The sequence below is a fragment of the Charadrius vociferus genome, unplaced genomic scaffold (assembly GCF_000708025.1).
Source record: "Charadrius vociferus isolate BGI_N301 unplaced genomic scaffold, ASM70802v2 scaffold16, whole genome shotgun sequence".
Classification (NCBI taxonomy): domain Eukaryota; kingdom Metazoa; phylum Chordata; class Aves; order Charadriiformes; family Charadriidae; genus Charadrius; species Charadrius vociferus.
The window spans coordinates 3,010,666-3,024,119 of NW_009649167.1; the positions used below are offsets into that span (position 1 = coordinate 3,010,666).

The 13,454-nt window shown below is 35.6% G+C and overlaps 1 protein-coding gene across 3 annotated transcripts in view; it reads right to left on the reverse strand.

Annotated features, from left to right (window-relative positions):
- Positions 1 to 1,979: 1,979 nt before the first annotated feature.
- The window catches only part of POSTN (periostin, osteoblast specific factor), a 35,878-nt gene continuing 24,403 nt past the window's right edge, over positions 1,980 to 13,454 (reverse strand). The window contains exons 17-23 of one of the 3 annotated variants that reach the window (XM_009888411.1): positions 9,695 to 9,790; positions 8,985 to 9,074; positions 7,336 to 7,413; positions 6,844 to 6,924; positions 4,589 to 4,675; positions 2,623 to 2,664; positions 1,980 to 2,093 (exon numbers count right to left, since the gene is read on the reverse strand). In XM_009888411.1, the coding sequence (XP_009886713.1) occupies positions 2,053 to 2,093; positions 2,623 to 2,664; positions 4,589 to 4,675; positions 6,844 to 6,924; positions 7,336 to 7,413; positions 8,985 to 9,074; positions 9,695 to 9,790 (515 nt within the window). In that variant the 3' untranslated portion in view covers positions 1,980 to 2,052. The remainder of the gene's footprint in view (positions 2,094 to 2,622; positions 2,665 to 4,588; positions 4,676 to 6,843; positions 6,925 to 7,335; positions 7,414 to 8,984; positions 9,075 to 9,694; positions 9,791 to 13,454) is intronic. The other 2 variants (XM_009888414.1, XM_009888413.1) reach the window with 2 other exon arrangements.

Below are 13,454 nucleotides of genomic sequence, written 5' to 3' on the forward strand. Positions count from 1 at the left end.
CTTTATATATTGTTATATTTCACCTGGATTATATTAATGAAAGGTGAAGTACAGAAAGGTATTCTAGTGACTACCAGAGGCTTTAAAATGTTATCAAAGCAGAAAATATACCAAAAGTAGTGTTACATATATATTTCCACTTGAAAAGTTAATAACGCCCTACCACACAATAGGTTTTAATCCATTTTCTCGCTTTCTTCTGCTTTCTCCCCAGTTCCTGTACAGACTTTATCTGCCAGTTCCATTCCGTTTTCTTTCCCATCTTATCTTCTTTTAGGAGAGGAGAGCACAGACACATTCCTTCCCGAACATAATTACTGTCCTTTAAAATCTTACTTGACTGACAGCTCAAGGTGGCATAGCAGTGAAGCAAGCAGGTTAAAGTTGATGATTTAATGACAGCCAAAGGCCCAGGGAAAATGTGACACCTTCAGTTCACCCTCTAGGCAGTCCTAAGAGCTCTTATTCTCACCTAAAAGCAATCTAGCTCTTACTGGGGTTAAAAGCTGTCCTGCCACCAAAGTGCTGTGATAGGAGATACTGAGGTCACCTTATTGAGAGAGTCTGATGGCCCAGTAAGGCTACACAAGGTATTAATCCATTGCTCAGATAGCTTTATCATCCAGGGACTGGTGCTCATGGTAAGTGATTACAGAATTAAGGAAGGATTTTAATAGCGTTTAAGGAGAGCAATGCGGTTTAAGTACAGTAGTGTGTGCTAAGTGAGAAAGGGAAGCATCAGTTTGCTTTTCTGAAAGCATATTTTTTAACTAAAAACTGCACTAAAAGCTTAAGAGTACTTAGAATTTGCTTTACTATTAAAGAAATATTCACAAATAAAAGCAAGCACAGTCCAGCCAAATTCTTTATTTAGTATTTGTTTCAAAACAGAAGTATAAAAGCACATTAGATAACTCCTCTGGATCTTTGGTCTGCAGAATTAAGGCACTTTGAACATGTTTCTTCTTACTCCATGAGTAATTGTTTTCCAACTTTTGTTAATACAGGCAAACAACTTTTATGAGTATAAAACTAGAGTTATAAAATTGACATAATTTACAGACAACTCCATATTAGTTCCAGACATTAGCAAAGCATGATTTGATATAAAAGCTTTCAGATCTAGCCTCATTTTTGTAAAACTGTTTTCCATGCTGAGTTAACTGTTTGCATGCATTTTTATTTATCCCTTTTATAATCCACTTTAATAATCAAAAGATGCATTCAGGGAAAAGTGGGAAAACACTTAAGAATCTCAGTATACGTATTGGTATAGGATTCCTATAATGGGAATGATTTTTCTTACAAATAAAGAAGTCAACATGATCTTAAATACATTTCAAGAAGCTCATAATGTTTGCTTTTTTTCTTTTTAAGAGCTTCCATTACCCACGTTACTAGAAGGCATTTGGATATGCAATGTAGAACAAAAAAAAATAGGATACATTTAATATAAGGCATATTTGTTTGTTTAAGAAGGGTAATGTTACTGGTGTCATTATGACATTAAACACGTGATGAATTTTGACTTAAAAAAAGCATAAGATACTACTGAACCAAAAGTGCTATGTTAACATCTCATATTTCCTTAGATTACTCTAAAAGTCACTTGAAGTGATTTTTTTTTCCTAGAAATGATCTAATTTCATTTATATTTCTTATTTAGTGGAAATAATAATAATAAAAAAATACACTCTGTATTGTTCCCTGCTCTTTTTGAATCCAGTCTTGCAAACACTTACTAGCCAGCATAAGAAGGAATCCTGGTTCTACAAAAGTTGATGGCCATCAGCAGTTCCTGGATCCCACCCTGAATAGTGCTTACTACCAAGAGCAGTTAAAGCACCCTCAATGGACTACTCCTAGTGAGCACTGTGCTAGCAGTGAGTATCTGCAGCTTCACATCGTTTTGTGGATTCATGGTTCAGTTTACATTGTGTTATCAAATCAACATCGTTTTCTAATGTTCTCTTCTTTTTAAAACCAGTTTCTCTTCCTCTCAGAGACCATGTCACTAATTTGTAATTCTGTGGATTCTATCTTGGAAAGCTTTTAGGAATAAGCTAGTCTTGTCCTCCTTCTTGCTGCTCCCCCTGCAAAAAAATGGAAAAAAAAAACCCCATAGTTATTACTCATAATTATATATAATTTAGTTACACTATATACTGCATTCGGTTGTGAAACAGACATGAGAAGAGGAAAGATGAAGCCTGATGTTGAATCTTTCACTTCTGTGCTGGCAGCTAGGAAATTACAATGATCTCTCTTAATTGATCAAAATAACATAGAATCAATGAGTTACAAATCCCATGGTGCCATTTTCACAGTGTTAGGCTCCAGTCAGATCTCACTTTGATGGCTTTATTCTAATCCGAAACACTGACCAAAGCACATAGTCTAAGTTGTTTTCAGATATAAATATATACAACACATAAATACATCTAGAAACCCAGTAACAAACAATACCAAGCTTTGTTAAAATTTCTTTTTCTAAAAGCATAACTGCAAGTCTTTCCTTTTGAGCTCTGTTTTCTTAAGGGTATTTTTTCCCTTCTGACTTTTAATATTTCAGAATAATATTTGATGCATGTTAACATGTTTAATTATATGTTTTGCTTTTACCTTGTGTTCTCCTGGTTGGTTGTACTTTCCGTACAGGTGCTTCTAGAAAATAGAAATGTTGCAGTCAGAAGTTATTTGTAAGAGCCTTTGAATTAAAACTCATTAGAAATGTTGGAAGCCCATTGCTGGCTTGTGAAGTTTGTCCTTTAAGGTTTTCAGTAATTAAGAATTTTTTCCCATTAGCATGTTGGCTTGATCACCTGAAACATGAATGCTTATAATACAAGTCACACATTTCTGTCATGTGCAGTCGTCCATCAGATCTTACCATTTCAAAAGTATTTTTACATTTTAACAGTATGAATTAATCCATTATAAAGGCTGATCTCCTACAGACAGTTACATGATGTAAGCAGGTGCCAGGATGTTCTGCCCATGCTCTTCATTCAATAAACACCATCTGACACTGTCAGTGACATACTCAACCATCACAATGTGTAATTGCATTTTGAGTCCACAGTATGATTCTGCATTTAGAGTTCAGTTAAATTTTCCCAGAGACTTCTGTTTTAAAGGTTAGAGTAGAGCAAGGGCTATTGAGCAGGTACCACCCTCCTTAGCAGATACATCTGTTTTCCAAAATACTGACTCAGTGAAACTATCGACACTTTTTCTTCTACCTCATCAAACCTTGAGACATTTTTTAAACCAGATGTCTCCTCATTCAGAGGAAAAATGTTGCACCAGGATAAGAGATGATTTTTCCATTACTGTCACAGAAATGTTACTACAGTATTTTTCCTTCTTTACAACCATGTACTTCCATCTTCACTTCACCAGCTGCAATCAGTTGTTTTTCGTCCTGAGGTACAGGGTATATAAAGACATAGCCCTGAGATACTGGCTTCACCTCATTACAGCCGAGGCTAAACAATGGGTATCTGCACCAACGTGACAGAAACTTTCAAGGTCTGCACTGCCCTGACAAGGACAGAACATGGTCCATCCAAAGTATGCTCTCCATGCTTGTATACCGACCATACAATTATGTTTTCAGGTAAACATTATGGTTAAAGATCATACCTGTCTGTCATTTTCAGGCAATAGTTGACTTCCCTGCATGCCTTGTACTACTCCACATTGAAGTTATATAAACACTACGGCTTACCTTCAATATTTTGCACAGACTTCAAAATTTAAAAAGTAGAAAAATATTTATTTAACTTTGTTCTCCACAAGCCATAATATTTCTTCCTCCTAAACTAATTCATTTAGTTCAAAGGCTGACAGAACAACTTAATCTTCATTATTAGAATTGGAAAATAACATACATACAAATACAAAAGAAACCCTAAACAAGCTACCTCTTAACTCTGAATGAAGATCATTAAAAAATGGTTGTTAAACTTGAACAAAGTCCTGGTACAATTCAGCCAGGCTGAATTGTATTTGGCTCCTTTAAGACATTCATTTTGAATCTTGACACCATTCAGCTTTTTCAAACCCAAGAGCTTCCCTCATTTAAAAACAAGATAAGGGTAGAGAAATTCCAAGACCCTGTGAGATATTTACTCAACCCCAGAGGTTATATTCCCTCCACCCTATCCCCCCCTTCACCAAGTTAAGAACCCCTCACATCAACCGATCACATTAACACTGACAAGAAATAACTCAAGTTAAGAACAACTCACGTGGTCTTCTGGACGTGCTGCTTAGAGAAAAGGCAGTTCTTATGGTGCATGTTCCTTCAAATGTTTTACCTAAGCTTTGTGGTTAGACATTTCCTCTTGTCTACTATGCTTGCCAAATCTTTTAGTTACTTTCAGCCACAAGATAAGCCTCAACATTTTTCTCTGCAACATCAGTAAAAGAATTCTTTTCCAAGACAATTATAAAACTCTTCTTACTAAAATACTGGCTTCAGACCTAAGTAATTTTTTTTAATAGATACTATAAAACCCCACCTGGAATGATCACTTCTGACAAAGCAGGTCTTAGTGATACTGTTTTTTTTAGACAAACTAACCTTCCAGATGGACTTTCTTGATTTCTCTCTCGATAATCTGTGGCTCCCCCTCAATTACTTTAGTAACCTTGGTGTACTCAGTTCCAGCTATGATAAGCATCAAAAACAAATGAGTTAAATCTGTCATAGCATTTTCCCATATGCAAGGAACCTGCAGTAGAAACAGTGTCATTTTGGGGGTGTAGATGTATGCAGGCCACCATGTTACTCATGCCATAAGGTTCCGCTGATTTCCTTGGCCCTGCCACAGGTGATTCCTTCTCTAGGGCTGAGAGTCGTTCATTGCAATCTTGGTTTGAAGTTTTGATTCAGCCAAGACTGCCACTTGTAATAAGCAATGCCGGATGTTGTTTGAGTAGAATTACAGCCCATATGAAATCATTCTTTTACTTTTGACAGTGGTAATACATTTGTTTGTGACTGGACTCAGGTTTAAATGCTTAGGAAATTTTCAGTAAAACAGAAGGAATTTGATGTAGACAAGAGGGCCATAAAGAATTATCACGAACAGCCATAAAGCAACATGAGTATCTGCTTTTATTGGCTAAACATATGATAAGGTATTACCATGGCAGTCAAGGGGAGCTGACTGGACAAATCATGGAAAAGATAGAGAAAAATCAAATTAAAACAAGAAACAAATCTGCCTATTGGGTCCATTCTGTAAAGCAGGATGCTTATGCAAACTAACATATAATAGCAAGGAAAAATAGCAAGAATTCAAGAGAAAATACTTTATTTTCCAAATTTACTGGGGAGGAACTGTTTTTCACACTCCTATAGGATCACTATTAGATATACCGCTACAGATTATGTCTATTTAATTCTATACCTCTGTAACCGAAGATGATTACAATTACAATTGTTAGATTCTGGCATCATACCTGTCACCAGAATTTTGAACAGTTCTACAGATAAAGTTTGATCCTGCTCTCTATTGCCTGGTTGACACCAATAGATCCTAGTCCACTATATGGAGGGATTTTCTTGCTTTAATTTCTTTAATTTTCAACTTTCATTTTAAATAATCTACACTGAAATAGGCATCTCCAAAGAGCCACTCTTTTTAAATAGCTGGAACACTTAAGATGGGATAAAATTAAAAACCCTCTGGAAGTTCCAATTTCTCTCTAATTATTATAGGCAAATCCTGGCTTGGATCTGTAAAACTAAGATTTATATGTTTTAAAACAAGAAAGTAATATAGTCAACAGTATCTTGTATTTTCTCTAAGACTAGCTGTATTATCAGCTGGGATGGTTTTGTTTGGTGGAAAGCTCTTCATTCAGCAATCATTAATTTTTTTAACTTAACTGAAGTTTAAGTCACATCCACAGAATAGTGGTTTTGAAGATTAGTTCAGTGAACACGCAGCTGGCTGTGAGCTACTTCACTGGTATTCAAGTTTGTAACTTACTAAAAAATGAACATAAAATGAAGTGGATTCAGTTAATTTCTGCCAAGAGAAATATCCATATGTATTTTTGAGTTTCTGACTCATGTTTACTCTAACATTTACTAAAAACACAACACTTGAATTCTCTTTTTTTATTCCCCATTGCTATTATAGATAGTTTTTCTAATCTACATTAAGCAGAGAACATTCCAAATTCATAGATTAAGATTAATTTCATAAGCACAAGTTCTTTTACCCGTTTTCTACAGCTACCAGTTATATATTGCCAAAACTGTTAGAATTAAGAGAGCAAGAAGGGAAGAAAACCATTCCTTGGAATGCTATATTTGAAGAGAATTAAAGTTAATGCCTTGATATCCATCACCTGTAAGCATTGAAAGAAGGATGCTAAACATGCCTTTAATTATTAGCTTGAGGGCAATGAATATTCATTTCTGAAGAACTGATAAGTAAGATGAATTTGGCCTATTATAATACTTTCCACTTCATAAGTGGTTTTCACAGATTTAAAATTTGCTGAAAAAAAAGATTTCACAGCTAGTGGAATAAATCTTCATTGCTCCCCTGAGTTTTAATTAGATAACTTTTTAAAGACTGAAAAAAACCAAATAATTTTTGTTCACTATCAATATAATAAAAAAAAATGATTAATCAAACTTTGGTACTTATTTCTATTTCACAGATATCTGGCATTTTGTATATGGTATTCTATTTTTTCTCCCATTAAAATTACACTTCTGCTAGGTCAGTCTTTAAAATGTTGAGATCAACATAACTGAGAGGGGTTTCAGTTATCATAACCTGTTGCAGAAAGGTTAGTTATAATACACTGAATTACCTCCCTGCAGAAGTCTTTTGATTTCTTCATCTTCAAGTAAATGACCATCACCTTCAATAAATTTGGTCACCTTGGTAACCTCTGATAGGACACAGGTTATGGCAAATAATTGATTTACAGAAAACATTTGATAACTGTATAACAGCGTATTACTGAATGAATCCTGTAATTTTTCTGAATTGCAAAATTTGTCTGTTACGATATTAAGTTCCACGTAAGCACTGAAAACACCATATTTTATGAAAAACATAGCAGACTATATATTAGACCCAGAAAGCCTCAACTCTGGAGCTGACTGAAATGTGAACATCAGAGACTCAAACTGGAACGTTAAATTTGGACATTTCTCAAGTTCTGAGGTTTAATCTCGGGGTATGATTTTGCAGTATGAGCACCTTTGCTGAAAACATGAAGTATCCATTCAGTAATTACGTAAGTAATATAATTTTTAATTACTCTTTTAAAGGAAGGAAAGAAAGTCAGGTTACCAACCTTCTTCAAGCAATTTCTTTAACTTTTCTTCATTGTCTGAACCACCAGCAGTAATTCTGGTATATTTTATTTCAGGACCTGGAAAAAAGATGTGTAAAACAGGGAATTACTTTAATCAGATATAACAGGATTGTCTTTTAAGTTATTTTTTCCTGTTTAACACTTAGGATGGTTCCATGGTTAACACGCTTTAATGTGCTTTTATGATCATTTTCTTTTTCAGTGTTTCCCAAATTAAAGTGAAAGAGGGTTACAAATAATATGTAAAGCTATTCAGGAAAGTGCTTAGACAAATTTAACGTACTTATAGTAAATATCTCCTCATATTATCTTAAAGTAAGACAGTTTTAAACACTTTTTTGTATTACACCATAGATCAGATATTTCCGAAGTGCAAAAAGAGCCTGGATCCACTGTTCTAGATAGACATTTTTGCTTTTTACTGCTGCAAGTCATTTAAGAGCTTAAGACTTGAGATTATCAGTTTCTGCTACAGAGGGAAGAAAAGGAAATATCAGGTCTGAAACACCGGCATCTTAAATTATATCAACCATTTTATGTGGGATATTACTGAAATTTCAATTTGAGAAATGAGAAAATGGTATTTTATTTTCTCCGCCAGGAATTTTGTGGTGAAATATATTCCCAGATTTATTCAGAAACCACCAATGTTTTTCATTCAGTTATTTTCATTGTAGTAAAATGAGAATACCTTAAGTCTGGTTCTTTGTTTCTCTCTTGCCTGAATGACTTCTTAAATTGAATGTTGAGATTTTCTAAATAAACTGAATATTAAAGACTTTCTGGTAAGTCAATATGTTCCTATAACACGTTCTTTTTCTTAAAACTGTTCCGGCAGACAGAATTTTAATGGCAGCATTCAAGCTGATATTTAATCAAGGAAATCAAAATGTGCTAGCGGAGAATTTGTGACTGCTTAAATACGCCTTGCTCCACTTTTCAATTCCTGTGAAGTTTCTAGGATTCTTGAAGAAATATCCCTGTAGCAGGTCAAAGATAATTGAAATTGGTGAAATAGTTTGAAAGTTACCGTGTGAGAAGATCAAGGGACATAGATACCTATTAATTTTATCTTACATTAGCTGAATACAAACGTCAGATGTCAGATCAATCAAGACCCTTCCTTACAGAGAAATGGAGAAGTTCTTTTTTTGAAATGATTGTCAAGGGAGCCTGGGATGACATGCAAATGTAGGTGCCTACACACTGAAGGTCTACCTTTAATCAAATGAAACCTACCTGGAAACATGCAATCCAAAAGTTCACACACACACACACACACACACACACACAAAGTCTTTCTAAAGCAAACCTGACTAAAAAAATGCAATAAAAGCAGTCTCATCCTGAAATGGTAGCAAGAAGCTTGCAAAAGCTGACACTTTGCAAATAAATAAAGAAACTGAAAAAGACAAGTTTTCATTGTTTCACATGCTGTTAAAATATTGTTGCCCTTTCTGGATATATGTGTGTAGCACACAGAGCCAGAATTTGAGTCATACATGGCAGTGGGAAGTATAATGGAAAATTCATTTCTCCAGGAAATGCACTTTAGGCATTAGGACAGAACTTAAGATTTGTTACTTTTGTATTTAAAGGTGAACTTTACTGAGTTCACCATAATTTACCTTGAATAATTCTTTCTTCTGTCACTTTTTTCTCTGTCACTTCCACAGGTCGTCCATCAATGATTTTGGTGTATGTTTTAATAATTGGCTCTACAAGGATTTTTAAGTTGAAGACATTAATCAAGTGTTGAACAGTGTTACAAGTGCTGGTTTTCAGATGCTGAAACTTACTGAAGGACACAAGGAAATACCATAGCATATTTTACAAAAGATAAAAGTGTTCAGAGAAACCAGGAACTAAGTTTTCTCCAAATTTAGGGTGGCCACATGTTGTTTTTCTTTTAAAAGCACCCTAGATGTGAACTTCTTAACATCCCTAGCAAAGCAGAAGGCAAAGTTTACCTCTGTCTGATAAAATTGGCTTTTTATCACAGAATCATGTACTGCATTTTTGATTACAGGACAACAACCAGCAAATAGTTCTTAACAGAGACAGGTGTTATGTCAGCATGCAGAGCATTTCTAACGCTATCTTGACTGCAGCTATGGAACACAGCTAGGCAAAAAAAAATAAAAAAAAAATTTAAATGCATGAGAAGTGAGAATGAAATGATGCAATAAAATTACAACACTTCCAGAAGGTCTTGTTAAAAATAGAACAGTGGTCTAACGTATCACCTGAATCACCTACATAAAGTAGAAACTGACTGGGAGTAGTGAATGTTTCAAACTTTAACTAGTACAAATTGCGTTGCTGAAAGCATACCAACCTCCGTGAATCACTTTAGTTATTGTCTCCCCTTCCCTGACTATTTTGAACTCAGGTTCCCCTTCAATTAATTTAGTGAGTTGTGTGATAGATGGGTCTGTGACATAGGAAAAGAAAAAACACGTTACAAATAGACATAAAAATATTTATGGTACTCCATGGGGCTGAGATGAAGTTAGTTTTATCCCCCCTACCCTAAATAAACCAGATTATTGTAGTGGGGTTTTTAAATTTGAGAAGCCATTTGCAGCAATGCTGTACAATCTTGTAAATGCTACCTTAAATTTAGGTATTATTGCACACTCACTATTTGATTTTTTTTTTTCTTTTTACTTTGGTGTATCTGACTTTTTTAACATCTGTCGACAAGTCTCGGGCAAAAAACAGATCCTCAGCAGCTCTATATATATTGGTAAGAAGCCTACTCTGTGGCATTGCTGGAATCTTATTGCTTCCCTTATTCACTATTCAGAGTTAGAAATCAACACAGTCCATTTCTCTTGCTTTCCTTAAAAACCTTTCTTTATATGAATTTATGTAGAATTCAATACTGCATAGATTTTTTTTTTTTTTTTTCATTACTGATCAGGATTTAACAGTAGCTTTTTAATATGTGTGTCTGGTGTTAATTGTTGAACACAGTCCCAGTCAGGCTCACTAGTGTCCTTCAATAATAACAAATCCATGCATACATTTTTGTTTGCTTTTGAAGCAGAAGGTGATTGTGTAAGTTAAACTCTAGAGCAAAATAGTTAATTTATTTGCTGCAGATTAGATGATATGATAGGATGATAGCAATGCCCAGTTATTAGAGATCTCTGTGATCTTTGGTGATTTGCCACTCTCTACTGTTACTACTAGCAAGCTCAGAAGGGCCAGAACTGGCTTTATTTGGTCTATTTCTGAATTGTCAGCAGAAAGGCTGCATTGGCCAGAGATCATTCCCTGGATTGGGTCCCAACGCAGAAACACCGTACTGGCAATGGAAAGGGGTAACTCTTCAATACTCACTAACTTATGAAGTTATTTGTTCTTTCTCCGGTCAATAACACTTAGTTGCACATTTGACTATAGAAGTGCTCAGATATTTTTTTTTTTTTCTTTTTTAAAGGGTTTTGTTTCAGTTAACTTCAACTTCTAAGCATTATCTAAATCACCCAAATTACGTGCCCTGTCTCTGGCTTTAACATAAAAGAACAGGGACTTTCAGAGAGTGAATCACCTTCATCATAAGCAATATTTCTAAAATATCTTGGATTAATTACAATATGGAATCCTCTATCCATTTATATTGCTCTGTGGATCTGATTTAATGATGGAGACTAGGCAACACAGGTTAGTATAAATGCTAGATGGTGTCTAATCTTAAATGGGATGAAGCACAGAAAAGCTGCTGATAAAGCAAGCTTGTGTCATTTCCACTGGGAAAAAGTCCTCCCAGAAACAATGATTAAACAGTCCGGATAAATTTTTTGCAAGATATTCTTAACTGGCTTTCTCCTCAGTTGCGCTCAACCAGATTCTCTTTGAGCATTTTCGTTTCAATGAGAAACTGGAGCTCATTAACAATGTACTTGGTCTAGTGGCACCAATGGGTGTTTTAGTTAAGTTGTGAATTACAAGTGATTTTGACAGTCTCAGCCCCACTTTTTGTTCTCTTCAGTTCCACCACTAATCTTTAAGACATGCTTTTTCCATGGGAAAATGAAAAGGAAAGACTGGCTAACTGTCATTTCCAGACATCTGACAGATATTGGTATTTAGAACTGAATGAAAATTATGGAAAAATGAACTGATTTTTTTTTCTTTAAAGTATAAGGAAGAAATCTACTTCATTTTTTAAAATAACCATAATAATTAAAAAAAATGAAATGTTTTCATTGAAAGTATAATATTTGGGACACTTAAGTGGTTTGAAAAAATATTATTTTAAAAATATTTTTTAAATGCCCATAGAAAATGCCCAGGAAAAAAAATCAATTTGGGGAGAAAAATGGTGGGAAATCTTTTCATACAAAATATTTCAGACAGTTCTAATTGCAATATTTGTATCTTTGCATTTAGCAAAGTGCTGAACATCCTGGAGTTGTTCCATACAAAATGCCTCCTGTTAAAGAAATATACACAATATATATTCTGTATATGGATATGAACATATACAGAAATATATATACTAGGGGGCTCATTTACCTTCCTTTCTGATGATGGGCTGGACGTTGCTTTCAATTATGTTAATTTCTGAAAGTATAGAAAATGGAATATAAAGCACACTCCATTCTTACAGGTTCTTTATGGTAACGATCAGTTAGGTTTGGTCTGGTCATAAAGATGTGGATAAAATCACAGATACTAATGTTTGGAAAAGTTACTCAAAAGGATCTAGAGTATGGATCTTGGCTCTAGTTACTAAATGGTGGTGTATAGAAGTCACCTGCAGATGGAGTCCACTGCCATTGCATTTGCCATTGTTTGTGCCTTATGAAACCCACGATAATGTAAGGTACACAATAATAATGGCCCACACCATTCCCTGCATAAAGCTTTGCAAAATTCCCTGACGTATCTTAAATTTGAATCTTGCCCTTTTCTTTTCATTAGGGAGCTGACCTGATAATCAAAGGAAACCCTCTGACACTCAGAACTTTTTTTACACTTGATAGAACGTCACAAAGAGCACAACTGTGGTGCCCCGGGACATCAAGTTGTCCCTCTACACCCAAGACAGACTGAAGTATTCATTAAACATCTCTGATAGATCATTATTTGACTCCCATCCATTCACTGGTAGAGAAACCTTCACTGGTAGACATCCCAGCCTTCCCATTCCTGCATTTAACTAAGTCAACAGTTACAACTTTCTTGATGTCTGACATTGACCTCCCTTGCTTCAGTTTACAGGCATTGTTCCCAGTGCTACTCTCACTAGCTGTGGGAGATAGAACCATAGAATCGTAGACTAAGTCAAGTTGGAAGGGACCCATAAGGATCATCAAGTCCAACTCCCTTCTCACAGCACTACCTACATCTAAAGGATATGACTAAGGGCATCGTCTAGACGCTTCTTGAACTCTGACAGTCATTGACTCCCTCCCTGGAAAGCCTGTTCCAGTGACCAACCACCCTCTCAGTAAAGAACCTTTTCCTAATATCCAATCTGAACTTCCACTGATGCAGCTTCATTCCATTTCCTCATGTCCTATGACTGGTGACCAGAGAGAGGAAATCAGCACCTCCCCCTCCACTGTTCCCTTTGAGGAAGTTGTGGACTGTGATGAGGTCATTCCTCAGCCTTCTCTAAGATGAACAAACCAAGTGACCTCAGGCATTCCTTGTAAGTCTTGCCCTTGAGACCTTTCACCATCCTGGTTGCCCTCCTCCGGACACACTCTAAAAGTTTGGTGTCTTTCTTATATTGAGGTGCCCAAAACTGCACACAGTACTCCAGGTGGGGCCGCATCAGTGCAGTATAGAGTGGGACAATCACCTGCATTGACCAGCTAGCTATGCTGTGCTTGATGCACCCAAGGACATGGTGGGCCTTTTGGCTGCCAGAGCACGCTGCTGACTAATATTCAGCTTGCCATCAAGATATATTATTCTATTTTTTGTTCCAAGAATCTTTTAACTTCAGTGTGTCCAGTCTCAATTTTCAAAAGCCTAACGTGATTGTCTCCATTTCTACTGAGAAGTGTGGGTAAAATCCTATAGAAATTTATTCATCTGCCTAAATTCATATTCCCTCACAAGCCAAAGCTTCAGCA